The 24,415-nt window shown below is 28.7% G+C and overlaps 1 protein-coding gene across 1 annotated transcript in view; it reads left to right on the forward strand.

The window, feature by feature from the left end:
- Positions 1-1,508: 1,508 nt before the first annotated feature.
- Positions 1,509-24,415, forward strand: part of LOC107440641 (collagen alpha-1(IX) chain) — an 86,969-nt gene continuing 64,062 nt past the window's right edge. The window contains exons 1-4 of the mRNA XM_043047672.2: positions 1,509-1,551; positions 1,664-1,720; positions 8,004-8,139; positions 23,083-23,299. Coding sequence (XP_042903606.2) covers positions 1,509-1,551; positions 1,664-1,720; positions 8,004-8,139; positions 23,083-23,299 — 453 coding nt within the window. The remainder of the gene's footprint in view (positions 1,552-1,663; positions 1,721-8,003; positions 8,140-23,082; positions 23,300-24,415) is intronic.

A 24,415-nucleotide genomic window follows, 5' to 3' on the forward strand; every position in this document is an offset into this window, starting at 1 on the left:
TATTTTTTAGGTAATTTCTCAAACAAAGAGGCATAGAAATCATATTTCATTTAAGGGGAAAAAGCGTGTTGTTTTCCCTTTCTTCGTGTTAAGATTGTTTTGTTGCAATTTTTAAATTTCTGACAGTAAAGAAACAGCATTTAACCTAACAGGTATGAATTATAACACTTATTTATACTGTATATTATAACACAGAGAAAAAAGAATGATCAAAACCACCAATATATGGTAAAATTTACTGTGGATGGGATCTCCAAAATGCCCGGCAATTTTTGTCGAACCCCTTTGGTAGTTATTTTTTTCATTTTTCTTTTTTAAATTGCGAATTCGACGAATTAATGTCCTCTAGAGTAGAATAATTCAAGTACTCAGAAGAATTCTTAAATTTTGTTTATTTTCACGAGCACAAACTATGCATTTTAAAAAAGTAATTTCTAAAGAAAAAAAAAGTGACATAGAAATCACATTTCATTTAAGGGGAAAAATCTGTTTTTTTCAAGTTGAGTTTCTNTTTTTTTTTTTTTTTTTTTTTTTTTTTTGAAATGTTTATTTTTAACTTAGTACTGGCTCTAAATGAACAAAATTTAACCTGACAGGTATGAATTATAACACTAGGATAACGCTTTACAAACAGGCGCGACGTATGATGTGGCAGAAGTCGAATTCTTGGCCATAGATGACGACACTGAAAAACAAGAATCGCACACTCTGCCTTAAATTTGCTCGGTTTCACCAAGCAGGCTTGCCCCTGAGGCACGTGACGTTAGAACCAACCAACCCTATTATAACATTAAGAAAAAAGAATGGTCGAAACTACCAAAATATGGTAAAATTTACCGTGTTTCTGACTATGAGAACACCAAAATGCCTGGTAATTTTTACCGAAGCGCTTTGGTAATGATTTTTTCGAAATAAGAATTGAAATATGGTTTCATAATCTGTGACAAAATTTGATAAATGTGGTAAAGTTGGTAATTTTTTCATGATACCTTAGAGCAGGGCAAAAAAATTACTTTTTTCAGTTAAATGTATTCTTCAATTTTGTATTCTTTACTGAATCTGTAGTAAGAAGAGCTATAATTTTGAAAATCAGAATTTCCTGTGAAGCTTTACCATTTAAATTGAAAAATTACCAAACGAACCGATTAAATACCGTATAGTTTGGCTTTATTAATCAGAATTATGTTTTTTTTTAAACCAGAAATGTACACACAACAAACTAATTTTACCAAACTGTTTCCTTCGTAAAGTAAAAAAGCGTTATTTTAAATAACGGAAAAGCGATACAAATAAAATATCTATTTGAGTCGTAAACTGAACTTAACCATTTCAATAAAAAGTGCATATGGAACTAACAAAATAGGTTACAAATTATTCAACTGTAAATCGAAATGCTTCTGTATTCCTCTGAGAACAAGTAAAAACACCCACTTATATCAATTCAGGAATATTTTTCAATTTGCCTTTCAATATTACCTGAATGAACGGCACACTTTCAAACGCAAATGATGACGTTTAAAGGCTTCTTTAAAGATTACCGCCAAAATGGACGTAAGATCATCTCGACCTTCATCTTAAGTCATTTGTCTTCATCGATGATCGCCTTCCTGTCTACATGTCGACCATCAACATTCATGTCTAATCCTTTTCAATTCTTTTCAAGGGTCAGTTCTTCAGTTGTCTCGCCAAGGCAGAGCCCTTTTGTCGCCGGGGATCAAGCGTATGTCAATGTAAACTTTAGTAAAAAAGAAAATTGGCGAGTTAAAATATATCGTGTTTCATTTGAATCCATCCTCTTTAAGTAGAACAGTTTGTCTTGTGTTTGATTATACTTTAAATTATTATTGTAACATTAAGAGGCTATGTTTACATTTTGTTTGAGCAAATATTTGAGGGTGATGTGTCAAATAATGATTGAAAAAGACAATAACGAAAATTTAAATGAGTGTTATTTTGATTATTATGAAATATTAACTCCTTCTTGTATATAGACGTAGTATTATCTTAGGTAACACTTAATTATAAAAACTTATCGAATATTTTATTTTTAAAATTTCATAACCGTCGTTGAACAGCCGACCCAATTTTATGGGTTTACGACTGCTAATGTTCAACTTCGTTGCCTTGTAATTTTGAATCCAATCCAGAAGACAAGGGAACTCCTGGATCGAGTATTGGGAGAAATTTGCCCTCGTGGAGGACTTTTTGATGGAGCTAACCCGCATTTGCGTTACATAGAGAGGAAGACCACGAGAACCTCCCACGGTTATCCTGACGGCAAGGGGACTCTAACCCATGATCCGTCTACGACTGAGGATATTTCACGTCAGCACTGTGGTCGGTGCAAGCCGGATGCAGAATTCGTATCGACTGGGTTTCGAAAAGTTGACCTTCACTAAATAATTAATACCATTCTAAACTTGTAGAATAGTATTAATTTAGTGAATGTTAACTCTAACCTTTAATTATTTTATTACTTTTTCTACCATATGAATCAAGAATAGAATGTGCTCCTAAAAGTATTAAAAAAATGGTCTCCAACATTAACCATAATTCGATCAAAAGAGATAAAAATTAGATTACACTGGAAATAAGTTTTTTTTCTGTTGCACGAGATTTTTTAGCGTATCTTGAATATTTTCATGTCACTTACTTCAAATCTGCAATCAGTTTCCCTCTGCAAGCTATAGTTTTTATTTTATTTTTTAAATGACATTTTTAGTCGAAATGTACAAGTTTAAAAAAGTTATATTTAACAAGGAGATCTCACAAAAATTACGACAAACGGAGTTAGGGCAGATAAGAAGGATNCTAAAATGCCAGAATTTTTAAAAATATGGAACGGTTACCAGGAGTCTAGGTTATAAGCTGAAGAACAGTGTTGAATGGTTTTAAAAGAAGTAAATTCAAACATTTAATTAGAATTCCTGATATAGGGATTTTTGCACGTCTTTAGTTTTATTTAGCTTTCTTGCTGAATTTTGTGCCTTTTTCTTTTTGGTTAAGTCACTTTTTTCTTTATTGCTGTTTTATTTTCTATCTTTTTAAGTTTCAACAATCAAGCTTAGGTTTCAGGTTTCGACAATCAAGCATAATGTATATCTATTTTCGTACAATAATTTGTGCTTTATTTTACGTAGTTTAGCTTAATGCAGCACAAAATATACGCTATATTCAACTGCATACTCCATAAAAAAGCGGAAAACATGCATTATAAATCATCTATTTTTATATTTGTTAAAAAAAATCTTTCGTCAGTTCTCAAACCTATTTCAATGCATTTGTTCTAAATTATTTTAAAATATAGATCGAAGGTATACAACTCAAAAAGACTGACGATCGTTTCTGTACTGTTAGCCGTTATCATCATTTCTGCCAAAATATTCTGCGTCATGGCACTTGCTGAATAAAGCTTTATCAATACGCCTTTTAGAAGTAGTCACATTTTTTTGTATACTAAGGGAGACAAGTTATTCATAACTGTAAGAATGTTAGTTCAGTTAGAAAAAAATGTAAGTTTAGTAATCGATGATTTAAATTATAATCATAATATTTATTTAAAAATATATCTATAACTTTTATTGGAGTGATAAATATTGCAGAGTTTCCCAAGTCAAAATTTTTGATGGATTTCCATTGGTGAACCAACATAATCCTGATGATAACCATCAATAATTCTATCATGAACTTTTATATTTTTGGATAGTAACCAACATAAGTAACCATCACCCTAATGTAGGAATTCGGACTGATTTATGATGGTCCAGCATAAGAATAGTAACTTGTTTTGATGGTTTGCTCATGTTGAACCATCAGATATTTCCATCATATTTTCTTAGAAATCAAATGTTGGAACGATCATGAACAACCATCATCCCAATGTAGGAATTCGGTCTGATTTATGATGGAAACCAGCATAAGTAACCATCACCCCAACGTAGGAATTCGGACTGATTTATGATGGTAACCAACATAAGAATAGCAACTTGTTTTGATGGTTTGTTCATGTTGAACCATCAGAAATTTCTTTCACGTTTTCTTAGAAATAAAATGGTGGAACGATCATGAACAACTATCATCCCAATGTAGGAATTCAGACTAATTTATGATGGAAACCAACATAAGTAACCATCACCCCAATGTAGGAATTCGGACTGATTTATGATGGTCCAACATAAGAATAACAACTTGTTTTGATGGTTTGTTCATGTTGAACCATCAGAAATTTCTATCACGTTTTCTTAGAAATAAAATGGTGGAACGATCATGAACAACTATCATCTCAATGTAGGAATTCAGACTAATTTATGATGGAAACCAACATAAGTAACCATCACCCCAATGTAGGAATTCGGACTGATTTATGATGGTCCAACATAAGAATAACAACTTGTTTTGATGGTTTGTTCATGTTGAACCATCAGAAATTTCTATCAAATTTTCTTAGAAATAAAATGGTGCAATGATCATGAACAACCATCATCCCAATGTAGGAATTTAGGCTGATTTATGATGGAAACCAGCATAAGTAACCATCACCCCAATGTAGGAATTCGGACTGATTTATGATGGTAACCGACATAAGAATAGCAACTTGTTTTGATGGTTTGTTCATTTTGAACCATCAGAAATTTCCATCATATTTTCTTAAAAATCAAATGTTGGAACGATCATGAACAACCATCATCCCAATGTCGGAATTCGGTCTGATTTATGATGGGACAACACTGAAAGAAATTGTTTTGATGGTATATTCCTGCTGAACCAGCATTAATTATTATTAAACCATCATAGAAATGTGTAGTTGGAACCACCATGGACCCTCACAGATCACCATGAGAATCTCTTGATGGTTAACCATCGTAGTATGAAAGTAGCACTTTCTATCATGGAATGATGGATGTTTCTTGGCATATCAAAAACCATGAACTCATGAAGGAAAATGTTGGATGATGGTGATCATCAAACAATGTCTGATTTATGATGGGCCAACATTGAAANAAACTATGTAGCAAAAATTTATTCATAACTGTAAGAATGTTAGTTCAGTTAGAAAAAAATGTAAGTTTAGTAACCGATGATTAAAATTATAATCATTATATTTATTTTAAAATATATCTATAGCTTTTATTTGTGTGATAAATATTGTATAGTTTCCCAAGTCAAAATTTTTGATGGATTTCCATTGATGAACCAACATAATCTTGATGATAACCATCAATAATTCCATCATGAATTTTTATATTTTTGGATGGTAACCAGCATAAGTAACCATCACCCCAATGTAATAATTCGGTCTGATTTATGATGGTCCAGCATAAGAATAGCAACTTGTTTTGATGGTTTGTTCATTTTGAACCATCAGATATTTCCATCGTATTTTCTTAGAAATCAAATGTTGGATCGATCGATCCAACATTTGGAAACGAAAAAACGATAATGAACAACCATCATCCCAATATAGGAATTCGGTCTAATTTATGGTGGGCCAACATTAAAAAAAATTGTTTTGATGGTATATTCTTGCTGAACCAGCATTAATTATTACTAAACCATCATAGAAATGTATAGTTGGAACCACCATGGACCCTCACAGATCACCATGAGAATATCTTGATGGTTAACCATCGTGGTATGAAAGTAGCATTTTCCATCATGGAATGATGGATGTTTGTTGGCATATCAAAAACCATGAACGCATGAAGGAAAATGTTGGATGATGGTGATCATCAAACAATGTTTGATTTATGATGGGCCAACATTGAAAAAAAATTATTTTGATGGTATATTCCTGCTGAACCAGCATTAACTATTATTAAACCATCATAGAAATGTATAGTTGGAACCATCATGGACCCTCACAGATCACCATGAGAATCTCTTGATGGTTAACAATCGTAGTATGAAAGTAGCATTTTCCATCATGGAACGATGGATCTTGGCATATCAAAAACCATGAACACATGAAGGAAAATGTTGGATGATGCTGATCATCAAACAATGTCTGATTTATGATGGGCCAACATTGAAAAAAAATTGTTTTGATGGTATATTCCTGCTGAACCAGCATTTATTATTATTAAACCATCATAGAAATGTATAGTTGGAACCATCATGGAGCCTCACAGATCACCATGAGAATCTCTTGCTGGTTAACCATCGTAGTATGAAAGTAGCATTTTCCATCATGGAATGATGGATGTTTTTTGGCATATCAAAAACCATGAATGCATGAAGGAAAATGTTGGATGATGGTGATCATCAAACAATGTTGGACCATCATGAATCACACTGAAACCATCATAACAACAACTTTGATGGAACCATCAGGAATTTTAACTTGGGTTAGTTCAAAATACAGCACCCACAAAACAAGTGCTTTTAAAGAAGCGTTAGAATAAATTTTTTTTAAATCCTACACCTTTTCATTACAACTACCTACATATATCTTCTGCTCTTTAAATTACCTTCATTAGGCAAGGTCTAAAAAGAGTCATAAAATGTTATGAAGGTAGTGCGTGACTGGCCCGCGGGCCACAAACCTAACATTCACATGATACTGCGATGTGATAAAGACATTAACTGTTTTAATTTACATTTTTGTAATGATTTATCCAATCTCTGTAATTTTCGCGTTTATTAATGCGCGTTTTATTATCGAAGATTTTATGAAGATGTTTGTAAATCAGCATTTATGATTATGCTGATCTAATATAACAACTAATAATATGAGCTTTAAATAATATTACTGACATTTATAAAAAATAAACATTAATTTAAAAAAGACCTTGTTAAGTTAAATACTTTACTTGAGGGCAGCGAATAAAAGGGAATACTAATCACATCTATGCAAAAAAAAGCTATAATAAAATAAGTTTTGAGATATTTTATTGCTTAAATTTTTAATGGATTATTCTTTGCAATGATAAGCTTTTTATACTTTTATTTTTAGGTTGAAAAACTATGAAAATATTGAAAAGTATTATGAAACTATTATTAATTTGAACACTTAAAAAAATATTGAAAATTGATATATATTAAAGGATAACGTTACAAACAAATGTCAATGGAATACGTAATAACGATTTTGAGAAATAAAATATCTATACACTGTAAAATATTTAGGGTCAAGTTACCGTAAAAAGTATTGGCACTCAGATACTTTTTTACAGTAAAATCTATTTTTACCGGAGCATGTTACGGAACAAAACATTTGTCGTACCATAATTCTTAGAGCAATAATTACCGTACAATCACTTAATTACTTTAATTAAATGAATATTATTGTAAAAACTACGGTAAAATATTTTACGATAAAAATAGATTTTATGAATGATGCACCAAAGTACTTTATACCGCAATTTTTAACAGGGTAGTTCGATAATTAGTAATAAATAAGAATAATTTTGACTACTCGGCGTTTGTGATATAATGCTCCAAATTTCAAAACTCCATTGGATTTTAGATTTCAAAATGTGGATCACTAGATGACATGAAATAAAGGTTAAATATAAAAAGGTAGATAACTACGCTTAGAAATTTTTAGTTTTCAAAATCACCAAAACTCTTGTCATAAAAATATAGGAACTGATGAATATTACCTCACCCCACAAATAACAAAAAAAACTGCATTGTTAAATTTAATCGGTACAATGTTTTTAGTGCATACGCACACATAGCATTATATATATATATATATACATGTTCCGAATTTTTAATAAGTTTTTCTTTCAGATAAATAAAAATTTTTAAAAATATTTTTAAAAATTAATTTTAATTTAATAATTTTTTTTCTTCTCTGGTCATTAATCTTTATTATTTTTCATATTTTCTCAATATTTTGACATACATATATATCTATATATATATTAATGCATTTGTACTTTCGTTACAACGATCAGGACAACGTTCAAAAATATATATTTTTAATAAAGCAAAACATCTTTTCCTCATAAAATCCTTAATAAAATCTATTATTTAACCTTTATCTTTTCTTTGCACAGGTTTTGATCTCATTCGCAAATTTGGCTTGGATGATCAAGCTACAGCTTTCCAGGGAGTTAAGGTTGTTCGGGGCTCCAATCGGATGCAAAAAGCTTATCGCTTGTCAAAGAGGACTAATCTTGCCCTTCCAACAAGGTAACCAAGTAGATTAAGTTTCAATCTTTTTAGTTGTATCTTATTAGAAAACGCAATAAGTCGACGTTAACAAAAATGCCATGAATATGTATGGATTTGATCGTTTCATGATCACAAATATCAGGTGTCTGCATTCCAAAGAAATATCGCAATTCTGATGATTTCATCTATACCTTTAGAAATTAATGACTACCTATAATCGAGTTATAGGTCAAATACTTATTTGTAGGAAGTATTTGTTAAAGAGGCGGGGAGAGCGTATTAGAGCTCACGATTTAATTTGTTACTCGTAGAGATGGATTTTGATGAATTAAAGTTGTTAAATATTCGGTGAGATTGTTAACGGGAATGGTTGTTAGAGAAAGAGGTTTAGCAGGTTTAATGCAAAAATTTTCTATATTTTGTTTAATCGTAAGATACGTGTTAGGATAATTAATGTTGAAATTTTGTTATTAATTGTTTATATTGAGAGATTTACATAATTTGTTTAAGTAAGCTGTCATTAAACCAGCTGAAGTTCTGGTAATTAGTTTTACTTGAATACAATGTATTGCTTTAGCAGCGGTATGAGTTAAGTTAATTACATTTATAGTAAAGATGTTTAAAAAGATGATTATGTATTTTTTAGTAAAAAATTTTCAAGTAGTCACATTTTTTTGTATACTAAGGGAGACAAGGTTTATATTATTTTTCATTATGGTTGCAGCAAATTTTCACTGTATTGTACGAAAATGATAAATATTAGGGGAATTGGAAAGTAATGTCCTTTTTGCCCATTAAATAGTCTTAAGCACTAATTCATTTTTTTTCGATTCATATTTGATTCGGCATTGAAAGCTTGTTGCTAACTAGGATGAATACATTATTGATTAAAATAAAAATATTGATGACAAATATCAAACGTAACAAAGAGACATTACTTTCCGGTACACCTAATAACTATTATGGTTTATCATCTAGCAGAATAATATTGTATGATTACAGAGCTTACGTAAAAAATAGCTCTTGTAATCATATGCCTTTTTTAATTTCTTCGAAACTTAGTACTTGGGAGTGAACATTAACGATTAAGTCTGATATAACCCGGCAAATTTATCTATGAATCAAACACATGCTTATTCTAAGGCATGCTTATTCTGATGCCGTAAATCCAGTATAAAGAGTAGAACAAATTTAACATTTCCGAGTGAACCATAACCGAGGGAAAATATTTTTGCAAACTTAATAATGCATAATCATGTTTAAGTTCAAGGAAAAAAATAGTTTTATGTAATAAAGTCTTACCACGTAAGATATTACGACTCTATTTAGCACCTTATTTCATTTGTTGCAAATTTTAATAGTATTATGGTTCGACGCGATCTAAAATTTTCAACAAGGATTCGGATTACATTCTTCTGATAGCGCAAACTGTTGCATATAAAATATTTTTTAAGAACTGCTTACAATTTAATATCAGGTATTTAATTTATCATATGGATTTCACAACGTTATCTACAACAGGAGGTCACATAAATGATTCAACCACTTTCTGGGAGAGTTAGGGTTCATCACTAGGATTAAAATTGCATATAGACCCATGTCCGGAAATGTCATAATACGCCGTTAGGGGGTGCGTCGAAATTATGAGTTTATTTGTGTGCTTCTGAACAGGTCATGATAGTGCAGCACCCCTAGCCGCTTACAGTGACATTTTCAGGAAGGAATTTCTATCCAATTTTAATCTTGATGATGTACCTTAACTCCCCCAGAAGTTTGTTGTTACGCGACCCCCTGATAACTTTTTCAAACTTGTACGTTTTGACAAAAATAGACGAAATATTTGAGTTAAAACAATCTGTAGCTTTAAGAGCAAAACTAATTTTAGGTTTAAAATCCTCATACCCGAATTATACAAGATCAAATATTTGTATAAATGCAACAAAACAATTTGCTTCCCAGGGCACTTTTAGCACAGCATTTACAAAACTATTTTCGTAAACATTAAGATGTCATGTTAGGATAATAAATGATGATTTAGAAAGAATAAGCATCGCTATAAATTATGTAATGTATAAATTTATTTTTTCTCACCCCAAAATGCCAGTTTTGAAGGCAACAAAAGACATAAAAAGACACGTGTAAGATGAAACACTTTCACAAAATGGAGTTGAATTGTCATTTAATGAAACCGTAAAGCTACTTTAATGTTACTGCTTTTTTTCCGACAAACAGTTATTAACATTTACGCTAAGTTAACCTTAATAAAGCATTTTATTTATCATAAGCGTTATTTTAATATTCCTCATCTTAATCTTCAAAGAAAGTTTTTGTCATCACGTATTCATGATGAATTCTTTTTTTATTGTTATTAATGAAACAAGGTCTATTAACCCAGATTTATTTTTAATGTTAGTTTCGGTTTTTACATGATATTTATGCATGTAATGACCCAGAATCATTGTGATATTAATTATGATTACTTTTCAAAATCTCGTTACAGAATTTTTATTTACAAGAAGTAAATATTCAAGGTATAAAAGCTCATAAAATGGCCAAAAACACGATGTCATAAACCACACTAATAAAATAATGTTAAACAATGCAACATAAAGCACAGATTATTGCATAAAAATGGAAATATTTTTTCAGTTCTTTAAACAAGAATTTTTTAGCAGTGCCAAAACACAAAATGGTAGAAGAAAATAGGAGACAAACAAGCTGTAATCAGATGAAAATGATATAACTGAATGGGAAAGAGAAGCAAGATTGAGCAAGATAATTAAATAAAAAAAGGAAGATAAGAACAAAAAATGTGTGAAACGTTTAGGAAGAGAGACCCAGGTGTGCAAGTGTAGGAATAGAAATGAAATCGATTTTCAATTTCAGGAAAGATCGAAATACGAGAAATGTAATTAACTAAAATACCAGAATTTTTAAAAATATGGAACGGTTACCAGGAGTCTAGGTTATAAGCTGAAGAACAGTGTTGAATGGTTTTAAAAGAAGTAAATTCAAACATTTAATTAGAATTCCTGATATAGGGATTTTTGCACGTCTTTAGTTTTATTTAGCTTTCTTGCTGAATTTTGTGCCTTTTTCTTTTTGGTTAAGTCACTTTTTTCTTTATTGCAGTTTTATTTTCTATCTTTTTAAGTTTCAACAATCAAGCTTAGGTTTCAGGTTTTGACAATCAAGCATAATGTATATCCATTTTCGTACAATAATTTGTGCTTTATTTTACGTAGTTTAGCTTAATGCAGCACAAAATATACGCTATATTCAACTGCATACTCCATAAAAAAGCGGAAAACATGCATTATAAATCATCTATTTTTATATTTGTTAAAAAAAATCTTTCGTCAGTTCTCAAACCTATTTCAATGCATTTGTTCTAAATTATTTTAAAATATAGATCGAAGGTATACAACTCAAAAAGACTGACGATCGTTTCTGTACTGTTAGCCGTTATCATCATTTCTGCCAAAATATTCTGCGTCATGGCACTTGCTGAATAAAGCTTTATCAATACGCCTTTTAGAGGTCTGATGTAAATCGACGCATAAATGAATGGACGTTTAACTGAGAATTAAAGAAATAGTAGCAAAAATAATAATTTTGATCAAGTTGAAGCATTGTTAATTTAGCACTTAATGTCATTGAAAGAAAATACATAATACGTAATAAATACGTAAAATACATAATCTACATAATACGGAAAATACATAATCTACATAATACGGAAAATACATAATACGTAATAATGACAGATTCATAATACGTAAAAAACCACTAATGTTCTGCTCAAAGAGGTGAAAACTTAAGAAGGAATAGTATGTTCTTTTAAAGGAACAAGTGTTATCCGTACGGTCCTTCCTATTATTATTATGCATTCTCCAATCAGCTGACAGTCTAGTGCAGGTGTTCCCAAATGGTGTTCCGTGGAACTCTACGGTTCCATGAGTTTGGAACGTTTTTTAGGCAGTATTGATTTTTTAAACCTGTAATTGGCTTGCATTCAACCAATAATTCATTTTTTATTTAATATTAAGGTTTTTTATATGGAATTGCTTAAGTAAAATTGCTATAAAAAAGAAAAAAAACAGTAAGTTTTAAAATATATTTTTTCCTAATAAAAATATAGTTAATAAAATTCTGAATGGATATGCATTTGCAAATAATTGCATCAGCATTTCTCATCTAACTTAAAAATTCGTAATAAAATAAGCAAATTCAAGAATGCAGAAATATTTCTTTCTGATAATCATTCTCATAGAAAAAACAGTTCTTTTTCCAAAACCAATATTCCTCTTATTTTATATTAGAATAAATAAATAAATAAATTAATTAATTAATAAATTAATAAAAATAAATAAATAAAAATAAATAAATATAGATAAATAAATAAATACAAATAAATAAATAGATAAAAATATAATTCCGCTTAAAAATGTCTGTATCTTTTTACGATTCAAATTCAACTCAACTTTTATTTTAATAGCTATCAATGATAAAATGATTGCTAACAAAGAAATAAAAAACAATTCAAGTTTGAAAGGAGGGAAAAAACCGCAAAGAACAAAAAGTTCGAGATTTCTAATTCTTCTTTGCTTGATTGGTAACTCAGCACTCTAGTTCGTTGCTGGTGTGGGTCAAAGTTCATCGATCTGAGGTGAGACTGACAGACAGTATGCCGCCCACGTTGTGTTTTGTTAAGACCAACTCAACATGCGTAGAGACTAAGAAAAAGAAAAGCACATTGTGACTTACTCAAGTGTCAAGTTAATTGATTCGAAATCTTGGGTGTAACATTGATGACTGAGAGTATGAATTACTTCTTCATCAGAAAATCTGTCAGGTTTTTCAACACGCCTTCTTACATGTTTGTATTTGTTTGATAGCATTTTCTCCAGAGAAATGAAACAATTTTTATTATGATGAGCAGATTAAGAGCATATAATGTCATCCAATCGCATTAAATTAGTGAGAATAAATTGTTACAAATGGTAAATACTAACTTTTACTAAGTAACTAATACAGGAAGTTGGAGTTATTGCGTGAAATGTTGGAGATATCCTTTATTTTATGAATATTATTAATTTGATATTTGCCCATATAATTAGTAATGATGTAGGAGATATCCTTTATGTTATGAATACTGTTAATTTGATATTTGCCATATAATTAGTAACTTGCTAGAAATATTTATTCTTTTGTTGCCATGGTTCGTTGAAAAAAATCAATATGAAGTTATTGACTTATGAAGTGAAGTAATTAACATATGAAGTTGTAATTACTTTACTACATAAATTGTTGTATTTGTTTAATAGAATTTTCTCCTAAGAAATGAAATTTTTTTTGTTATGATGAACAGATTAAGAGCATATAATGTGATCCTATCGTTGTTTTTAATTAGTCAGAATAAATTGTTACAAATGGTAAATACTTTAACTTCTACTAAGTAACTAACACAGAAAATAGGAATTAGTACTCGAAATGTTGGATATATCCATTTTTTATGAATGTTATTAATTTAATATTTACCATATAATTAATAATTTGCTAGAAAAGATTAATCCTTTTGTTGCAATTACTTGTTGAAAAAAATCAGTATGAAATACTTAGCTTATGAAGTACAATAATTAGCATATGTAGTAGTAATTAGTACACGAAATGAAGGAAATATCGTTTATTTTAGTAATATAATTGGTTAAATATATACCATATAGTTAGTACTTGCTGGACAGTACTAACCTTTTTGTTGCAATCGTTTGTAGATAAAATCAATAAAAAGTAATTAACATATGACATTGGAATTAATGAACGAAATAAATGAGATATCGTTAATTTAATTAATATAATTTTTTAATACATAATATATAATTAGTACTTCCTAAACATCAGTAACTCTTTTGTTGTAATTGTTTTCGAAAAAAAATAACTGACAAATGAAATAGTAATTTATGCATAAAAGAGGATTAGATACTGGATTAGAGGTCAGATTAACATATTTACTCTTTTGTTATAACTTTTTGTTGAAAAAAAAAAGTTTATTATAAATATTTCAAGTATAAAAAATGGTTAAAAACGTCTGTCATTTTTTAAAAGTTTTCAATGAACATTGATAACGCAGCTTGTCACTAACCCAACATAAACCCCATAAATAATAAAACCCATTGAGAAGTATTTAAGAATGCCAAAAAATTTCTCGTATTTAATAATGTCAAACCAAATTAACAAAACTCTTTAACTAAAGTGGATATTTCTTCCATCATAGACGGTGGCGTAGCTGGAATTTGATTTTGATTTGGAATTTTGGTTAAATAAAATAGAGATCTAAAAAAATAAGCAAAGTACAATTTAAACATTATATATGAGATCACACATTAACATTATACAAACATAAAATACAATTCATTACCACTTTTATTACAATAGCGTAATTTATGATTTTGATATTTGATAATAATATTTAGCATTTTAATTGATAAAACTAATTAGAAAATTAAAGCAAAATTACAATAAAATTCTTCTGTTAGACGAAACTATTTTAAGGACCTCTTTGGCAGTAACATATATATCTATATATGTCTTTGTGATAATAAAGCTAATCTTGCACAGAGAAAAAATTTTGGTAAAATTGCCGTTCTGTATAGTAATAACATGTTTTGGTACAAATGAACTAACATTCTAGTTAATAAAACAACTAAAACATACGATATTTTAACAATTTCTTTTGCTATTTTCCTTCTCATGTGGTAACAGTTTATCGGAATTTTTGGTTCTCAAAATTATAGTTCGTATTACCACACATTTAGTAATAAATACAAAACAGAAAAGTAAATTTAACCGAATAAATAGATTTTATGCCTTGCTCTAAGGTATCATGATAAAAATACCAAATTTTACCACCATTTTAAAGTTATATTACATATTTTAAAATCGTATTTTAATGTTAATTTCAGCAAAATCATTTTGCCTAAGCGATTCGGTAGAAAATACCGACCGTTTAGGTGTTCCCATAAAAAGACCACGGTAAATTTTACCATATTCTGGGAGTTTTGATCATTCTTTTTTTCTCAATGTACCAATCTATCTTTGCTTATTCTGTTCCTTAGATATGTTATGATACTCTATAAACATGAGTTTTGCTTTCTATACAATGGAGAAAAAAAATGCTTTTTTTCAATTATTTTTAAATGTGAATTTTCCTATTAATTTTAGGAAGGGGGGATGCCCCCCCCTAGGCTACAGCACTGATCATACCTTAGAATTCTTGTAAATGTAATAAAGCTGTTCAGCTCCATGCGAATATTTCTTCCATTCAACGTCAGAAGTCATGTGATCCACCATAAATCTTGTATTCTGTCTCAAAAGAGATTAATCATTCACCAATATCAACATGATTTTTCACCTTTGACACAAAATAAGTGAAAAATGAGATAATAGAATACAAATTGACTATGAAATTCAATTATTGACGAAAAATGAATGGGAAAAATGAAATTTAATTATTGACGCGGATGTGCTGAAGCAGTTTTCAAATCTTACTCGAAAAACAGTTAATTATCAGGGAATAATTATTCAGACATATTTCCATCATCCAAAACAATTATCATGATATATGTTCTCGAAAATATTTTTGTAATGTAATTTTGAAATGCAAGTTTGTCACAGAATATTAAACATTTGCAGGATATTCTATCAAATATTAATCTCGGTTACTTGCAGGTATAAAATAAAGAGCTTGAGGTAAAATAATGATAGGTCACACTTTTTCCATAAAAGAAATTTTCAGATAGGGGTTTCAAAGTCTTTACAAGTTTTTGAAATTTTCATGAGATAACAGGACAATTCAGATAAACATCTTATTGCCCACATGAAAATCACGATGTTCTTCACTAAAAATGCTCCCCTGAACAGTTTAAAAACATGGCTTACCATTATGTTGAATCAATCTCATTCAATGTTTTTAAAATATGTTAGTTGTTACTCAAAATTAATAATAAAAAATTATGATGGACATTAAAAAGTTCGTGATTGTGTTCAAGTTATGGCGCAATGGTGTCAAATATTTGAGTTCCACTGCTTTGAATCCCACACTGTGACATATTACGGTACTTTGAATCCCACACTGTAAAATATTTCGTTTCGCCGCAAAATCCATTAACGGAACTTGTTGCGCAACAAAAAAGGAGACATAATGATGACTGCTATTTTTACTGTTATAATTACCTTAAAATCACAGAATCCAACTAATGAAGTAAGTATTACAGTAAAAATATAGATACAATATTTTACAGTGAAAATGGATTTTACGATAAAATGGATTTTGCGAATGATGCACCCAAAATACCTGTATTTTATACCGTAATTTGTTGAGGAGTTTTTTACAGGCGAAGTCAAGTGGGGTTTTTTCGTTTGTCTTATATAAATAGATGCGTAATAAATGATTAAATAAGAGTATTTGAAACAATTCGAAATGTTTTGGCATTATTTCAGAAGCAAAAAAGTAGAAGTTTTAATAATGTTCTTTTTAAAAGTCCTACGTTTTGGGATGAGAGAAATGTTTCCAGTATCCAACAATAAAAAAATATATATTCACTACTTCTTTCTCATTGCAAATGTCAGAAGCATTATACTTGCGTACAGATAAGGTACAATTTGAATCATGGGAGTTATTGTTAAATAACAAAAAAAAAATTTATGCAATTGCAAATTAAATTTGCAGCATTATGAAGCAAGTTTGGTAATAATTTCCTTGTTTACTTTTTCATTTAAAGCTCAGCAGTTATTTATTTGTAAAAAAAAACAGTATTTGTTATTTTTAAAAAATCAAATGTAAGATTTTCAGAAAAAAGATAAATGATGCAATAATCGAAACGTAATCAGAATAGTTGATATTTTTCTTAGATGATTTCAAAATAATGAAATCCAAATATACATAAAATGCCAAAAATAAAATAAAAAAAGGGATAAATAATATACTTCAAATAAAAATTTAAAAGTTTTTAAAACTAGCTACAGCTTATTTTAAATTGATCAAAATATTACCAAGAAATAACTAAATTAAGAAGGCAAATTTTCAATAAAAGTCGTATTTTAAGTGATAGTTTACGTTTGATTAAAAACGTAATGTTAAGTAATAATTTAAAATTAAACAGCTGTAAGTAACATATTTGATTATTTGTAATAAGTAACTTATTGTAGTAAGTAATTAACTGTAAAAAGTAATTAACTGTAAAAAGCAATTAATTGTCATAAGTAATTTATTGTAATAAATAATTAACTGTAATAAGTAATTAATTGTAATAAGTAACTTATTGTATTAAATAATTAACTGTAATAAGTAATTAATTGTAAAACTTTGTCATACACTAAGAAAAAAATGTATGGTCAAAATTAAAAGAATGTGATAAAATTTACCGTGTTTCTGGCTCTATGGCAACACCAAAAAGCTTAGTAATTTTTTCGAAAGCCCTTTGGTAATGATTTTGGTAAAATTTAGAACAATATATGGTCTTATAATATATGATGAAACCCGGTGGCAGAGTGGTAATGCTTCACGCTCTCGTGCGATAGGTCCTGGATTCGATCCTCGGGCCGGGCAAGGTTGACTCAGCTTTTTATCCCTTCAATGGGTGTATAAAATAAGTAACAAGCATGGGGACTAAACACTGGGTGTTCCACCGTCGGTTGACCTCCCTACCGGACCATCTGCTCCTGCACCCCAGAGCCCAAGGTCAAGAAAACTGATGGGCACGTAAGGGCTTGGACCTCCATGGACTGTCACGCTACTGAGTTTTGCTTGTAATATGTGATAATTTTTTTAAATCTGATATAATTTGGTTATTTTATCATGATACCTTAGAACATGGCATAAAAAACCATTTATTTGGTTATATTTATTTTTCAGTTTTGTATTTTTGATTAAATGTCAGGTAATTATAACTATAATTTCGAAAACCAGAATATATGGTAAACTGTTACCATATGAGAGAAAAACTATCAAATAAGTGGCTTAAATACCGGTTTTATTAACCAGAATTATGGTTTTTTTCTACTAGAAATTGTCATAAATGTCATTACCCGACAGTGTGGTAATTTTACCAGAATTTTTTTCTCCATGCAGGATATTGAGTATCTTTGGACCATATCTTTTGGAGAAAAAAGAAATTTAATTGAAAAAAATAAGTTTGGGTGTCTGATTTAGCAATTTAAACATTGTAAGGATTAACCTCATGACTGCAATATAATACACTAGAAATCCAAATTTGTGAGATCTTTAATTATATTGCACACTAAAATTGCTCTGAAAAAAGTCAAAATATCGTGAACCATACTTGTTCTGTGTTACTTACTGGTTCTATAATTTAAAAAGATATCAAGTAATATTTTAAGGGTAGTCATACATCCAATCCTTCTTATAGACTCAGGAATATGTCAGCATTTTTATTAATTATATTAGATCTCGAAATTCATAATTACTTCATAATATCCAATTAATATTCATAATTAATTGTCTGTAAAGAACAACGTTGCACCAATGCAAAGCTCATAATTTATTTATTCATTTATTTATTCTTTGAGAAAAGAACGCCTTTTTTGAAAACAAGTTTCATTTCAATTTAAATGCGGGGAAAAAGGGACAAAAATGAATAATTAAAAGAAAAAAGCTTTTTTTTGTTTCGCAAAGCTGCTCTATAGCTATTTAAAAATCAATAACTTTCAACTTTTTATTCCGTTATTTCTTAAAAAGCTTTTATAAACAAACTTAGTTAACAAAAAAAATAATGTTTTGTAAAGAAGAGTACTCAAAATAAAAAGGAGAAAGTTCTAATTTCATATTTCAAAGCTAACTTCATTTGCTATTGCTTCTATGAGCTGATTAAATGATAATAAGCAATATATATAGTTTTTTTTAAAAAAATAATAATTAAGTAATTTGAAATTTACTCATTTATTAAGCGAAACTTTTAACAGTGTAGAAGTACCAATTTATAAATATTTAAGAGAAAAAAAAGGAAAGAAAAAAGATATCAACCTCCGACAAACCATAGTTAATATAACAATGAATGTATCAAAAGTGTCACTTGCAAATCAAGATAATTTTTTTATGCAGTAAGTTGTTTTTTGGTTATGAAAATATATATATGTGAAACATTTTGTTAGTAAATAGAAGCGTTTTTGAAATAAATGAAAGTGGTTTTAATATATTACGAGATGTTTTTCAGAAATTACGAGACATTTTTGTACATTGCAAGCACCTAAATCTTCGACTCTGGATTGTTATTAAAAATATTTTCGCACTTTTTTCATTATTTTGTATTATTTCAAATCAAAATAAGTGAAAAATATTATATTTAGCAAAATACAACAAGAGACACTGGTATCTTTTTCTGCATTTAAGGTAAAGTCTTTCAAACAAGGGCTCACTTCTAAACAATAATTTAGCGAATTTCCACTTATTTGCAGTTTTTCAGATCTAAGAGAGAAAGTTGTTCATCATTGAGATTTCTTTAATTTACAAAATCAATTATTGATAAATTTTTGAATATGAATAAAGAAAAATTTGACTTTTTTGGATATTATATTTTAGTAAAAATAAAATTCAGATTATCTGACAGATTTTTTAGTAATTAGTAGACTGGTTTTTATTATTAAAAAATACCAAAATATATTTTTACTTGAAATTAGAACTTCAGAAAAAACAGATTTAAAAGGGACCAAAGGGTTAAATATATTATCAATGCTTCAGTGTTGTGGGGATTATATACCTTCATTTTTGCCCTAGCTATTTATTCAGTTTTGTTTCCAAACATATCTCTAAGCAACACGTAATAAATATAAAGCAATTAAATAACTTAGTTATTAAATTAATTTTATATTCATCAGTTACACACTAACTTTAAAGCTTACCTTAGATAACTGTAAATTAATTGAATCAAACTTAGATTGAGTTCATAAACAGGACAGAAAATTAATTTAATTTAATTAAAATACATATAAGTTAATTTTATAAAGTTAATTTAATATTTGTTAATTTTATAAACAGAACAGAAAATTATTTTTCATTAAAATGAAAGAATTAATTCAATAGATAGTGATTCGGTTAAAAAAAAAGGGCAGACACTGTTTTAGAGGATTTTAAACTTGAAACAATTTATATACAACTTGAAAATATTTCCTTTAATTAGTTTTTATAATTTATGTAAGCATGAGGAATTTTCAGCTCCAATTATGCAAACATTAGCTATGCTGATTGCAGCTTGTTGATTAATGATGATGAAATAACTCAAGATGTGTGCATCTACAATAACTATGATGTCTAGAATTAATATCTATTTTAAGAAGCGAATTAATGTCTCTTAAAATCTCATTAATAATCTAATCATCAGAGATAAATAACTATAAAAGCAATGATACATCATCGTTTGTCTCAAACACATGCTTTGAGAAATTTTAATTACTGTTAACAAGCTTTGCGTGGGGTAAATCTTGACATTTTAAAAATTAATCATCACCCACTAATTTAGTATAGGTTCTTAATTTATTCAGAATGATTTATAGACACTGTATCTCCCAAAAGCTATTACTATCATGTAAGGATATATAATCACAACATTGCTGGAATTCATATTGCTTGTTTTAAATCTGTTCACGTACTATTAAAGAATACAAGGATGTACAGCAAAAAAATTTTTTTTTTCGTTTTAAAAAACCTTTTAACACTAAATCTTGACATTTTAAAAATTAGTCCTCCCTCTAATTTAGTATCGCTACTTAATTTATTCAGAATGATTTATAAACATCGTATTGAGTTTTTCAATCTGCATACGCATAATTCTGTAACAAAAAGGACAAGAAAAAAAAAACTTCTAATACTTTAAAAATTTATTTTTCCTACAAATTTAATACAGGTTCTTTATTTATTATTCCGAATGATTTATAAACATCGTGACATTTTGATTCCATCTTTTTGGTCCCGATGTTTTGCCCGCACCGTTTTGCTCCCGTCGATGTTTCGGTCCCGTTGCTATTTCCTTCCTATCCTGATTCAATCTCGTTTTTAATTCGATTTGTCTATTCTAATGCAGACATTCCATCCCATTTGTTACTTTTTTTTTACACTGGTTATATTTCAATGGTCTACAGGGCAGAATAATTTATATTCAGAATTATTCAGAATGATTTATAGACATCGCATATTCCAGATGCTATTACTATTATTCATAGAACATTCGTAGCATTCATATTGAGTTTTATAGCTTGTACACGTGTAATTACAAAAAACGATTAAAAAAAATTTAAAAAAAATAAATCGTTTTTTTATTTTTTATTTATTTTTTATTTTTTTAAGATTCAGAGTACTAATTTAGCATTAAGTTATTCAGAATGATTTATAGTCATCGTATCTTCCTAAAGCGCTTACCATCATATGTGAGTTAGTAAAAGTAGCATTACTAGAATTCATATTGAGTTTTTTTTCTTCTTTTATACGCACAATTATAAAACACAAAGGACGAGAAGCAAAAAAACAAAAATTTTTCTGGAAAAGATCACTAGTTCAGCATTGGCTCTTAAGTTATTCAGAATGATTTATAGCCATCGCATCTCCCTGAAGCTCTCACCATCATATAAGAGTGTGTAAAAGTAACATTATCAGAATTCATATTGAGTTTTTTTGATATGTATAGGTATAATTATAAAATTAAAAACGTGAAACAAGAAACAATTTTTTAGACTTTTGATTTAAAATTGCCATTAATAAAGACTGCAAAATAAAAAATCGAAACATAATTTTAAAAATGGTAAATATTACCATATTTGTATGTTGATTGTAAATTGTAAATGAAATATCTTAATAGCAACTTCTAAAAAGTGTATATTTCTACGTTCCGGAAAACTTCTAACTTCTACGTTGAAAAATTCTGAAACGATTTTTTAAATTAAAAATTTTGCAATTATCATGCATTTTTTTAATATTTGCAGCAGCATTTATGTTAAATGAAAAGTTGTGGGGCAAAATATCATTCCAAATGTAATTTCTGCTTTTGATTCTTCTAAATTGACAAATTAAAACATATACTAATCAAATAATCAAACTAATAATAATAATCAATATAATTCATTTAATTTATATTTAAAATAAGCAATAATTAAAGTAATTAATGATTAAAATAATTAATGATTAATATAATTCATGATTCGTATAATTTATAATTAATAGAATTAATTATTAGTATAATAAATAACAAATCAGTAATGTAACTAAATAAATTAAATTAACTTGTTTATTGAAGCTGAACTTAAAAAAAATCTATTTTAAATACATAATAAAAGATTCGTGTAATCCTGGATAATAAAACTAAAATATACAGCATTTAAATCATTCATTTGGCAATTTTTCTGTTCATATTGTAACAAATTACGGCAACTTATGGTTTTAAAAATTCCACCTACTACCACACATTTTCTAAAAAATACGAAACTGAAAAGCAAATTTAACTCAATAAATGGTTTCTATGCCATACTTTAAAGTAACATGATAAAATTACCAGTATAGCCAGATTTACGCAATCTTATCACGTATCATAAAAACTGTATTTTACTGTCAACATTACCAAAATCATTATCAAAGCGTTTCGGTAAAAATTACCGAGCTTTTTGGCGTTCTCATAGAGCCAGAAACACAGTAAATTTCATCATATTCTGGTAGTGTTGACAATAAATTTCTTCTCTGTGTAGTATTTCATACATATGTGTTATTACTATACATACGTATATCTTAAACTGCTACTTTTGTTTCATACAAATAATTAACTAAGTGTTATTTGACATATATTTATTACTAGGTACTACTTTTTGCATTTATATTTAATTGCTATTTTTCTCTATATGTCACAGCAACTAGGTGATTTTTTTACATCTGAATTAATAACCAGCTTTTATTTTTAATTTCAGAGCTATTTTTCCTCAAGGAATTCCAGAGGAATTTTCTTTCATATCAACTTTTAGAAAACGCAGTAATCGAAAGGATAGATGGAGTTTAATAAGTATATCAGATTCAGCGGGAAGAACTCAATTTGCCGTCATTTTTGATCCTAGAAAAAAAGAGCTCGAAATGATAACACTTAATTTAGAAGGTGAAATTCAAGATGCTCGTTTCTTTGACATCAATGTAAGTACAAATTATAAGACGTACTTAGGAATGAAAAAAAGACACTTTTTAATGATCCTAATTTTGTGATGGTACATTTAACGCATGACATAGTTCGCCACTCATAAGAAATAATTAGACAGTTCTTGAACTCTATATTGATGCTATCTGAAAATATTTAGATTAGATCTAAATTATGTAAATTCAAGCATAAAAGGAATATTTTTTCCATCGTGCAATGAAATGAAAGGTAAAATAATTCGTTTGAATGATTGGTTCTATTCTTTAAAAATAACTTCATATTCTCTTTATTTTATATATCTTTGTATTAAATCTATGTTTCATTCTCCAAAAGATGTCATGCCTATTTCACAGGTTCTTCCCGACAAAGTACTGAGATTTGTTAATTAAAAAATTAAATTATCATTTTTTGAAAAATTAGATAATTTAATCACGTAATCTATCCTCAAACATGCAATTTTTCAGATATATTATCATATACTTCAACCTTCATGTTGTGATCCACTTGGTGCTGTAGTGCAACAAAAATAAAACTAAAATAAACTAAAAAAAACAAACCAAATAAGAAAAGCTTAATAAACTAAATAAAGAAGTCAAAATAAACTGGAACTTTTTCAAAAAAAAAAAAAAAAACTGGCAATCAAAATGAAGCTAGTTTTTTTTAAAAAATTGTATATTTTTCGTAAATATTTACAGTTTAAAATTATAGAAAACGCAGTTTAACATGAACGATTGAACAAACCATAACTGGGATTCACATTCAGGTCCCCTTTTTCGTGAAAGGATCTAGTTATCCCCCAACCTCCGTCACGAGTTTAAAATACACTGGTTATCATAAATTAAGGAAAAATCACAAAAATAGCGATAACTCTTTCAAAAGTAAGCCAAACCGTGCAAAATTTGCATATGTTGTCCACTAAGAGTAGCTGAGTAAAATTGCAATATGCAAATTAGTGGCGCTGCACTCGGCTTACGTCATCTGCCTGGAGCATAAAAGTCCAAGTTTGAGAGAAAGCACACAAATTTTACTGTGATTGCGACATTGAAAATCTGAGATAGCCAATTCGTAATAATGACCTCTAGGCATCATTTGCCTGAAGAACTACGATGGAGAGC

The sequence above is a fragment of the Parasteatoda tepidariorum genome, chromosome X2 (genome assembly GCF_043381705.1).
Source record: "Parasteatoda tepidariorum isolate YZ-2023 chromosome X2, CAS_Ptep_4.0, whole genome shotgun sequence".
Classification (NCBI taxonomy): Eukaryota; Metazoa; Arthropoda; class Arachnida; order Araneae; family Theridiidae; genus Parasteatoda; species Parasteatoda tepidariorum.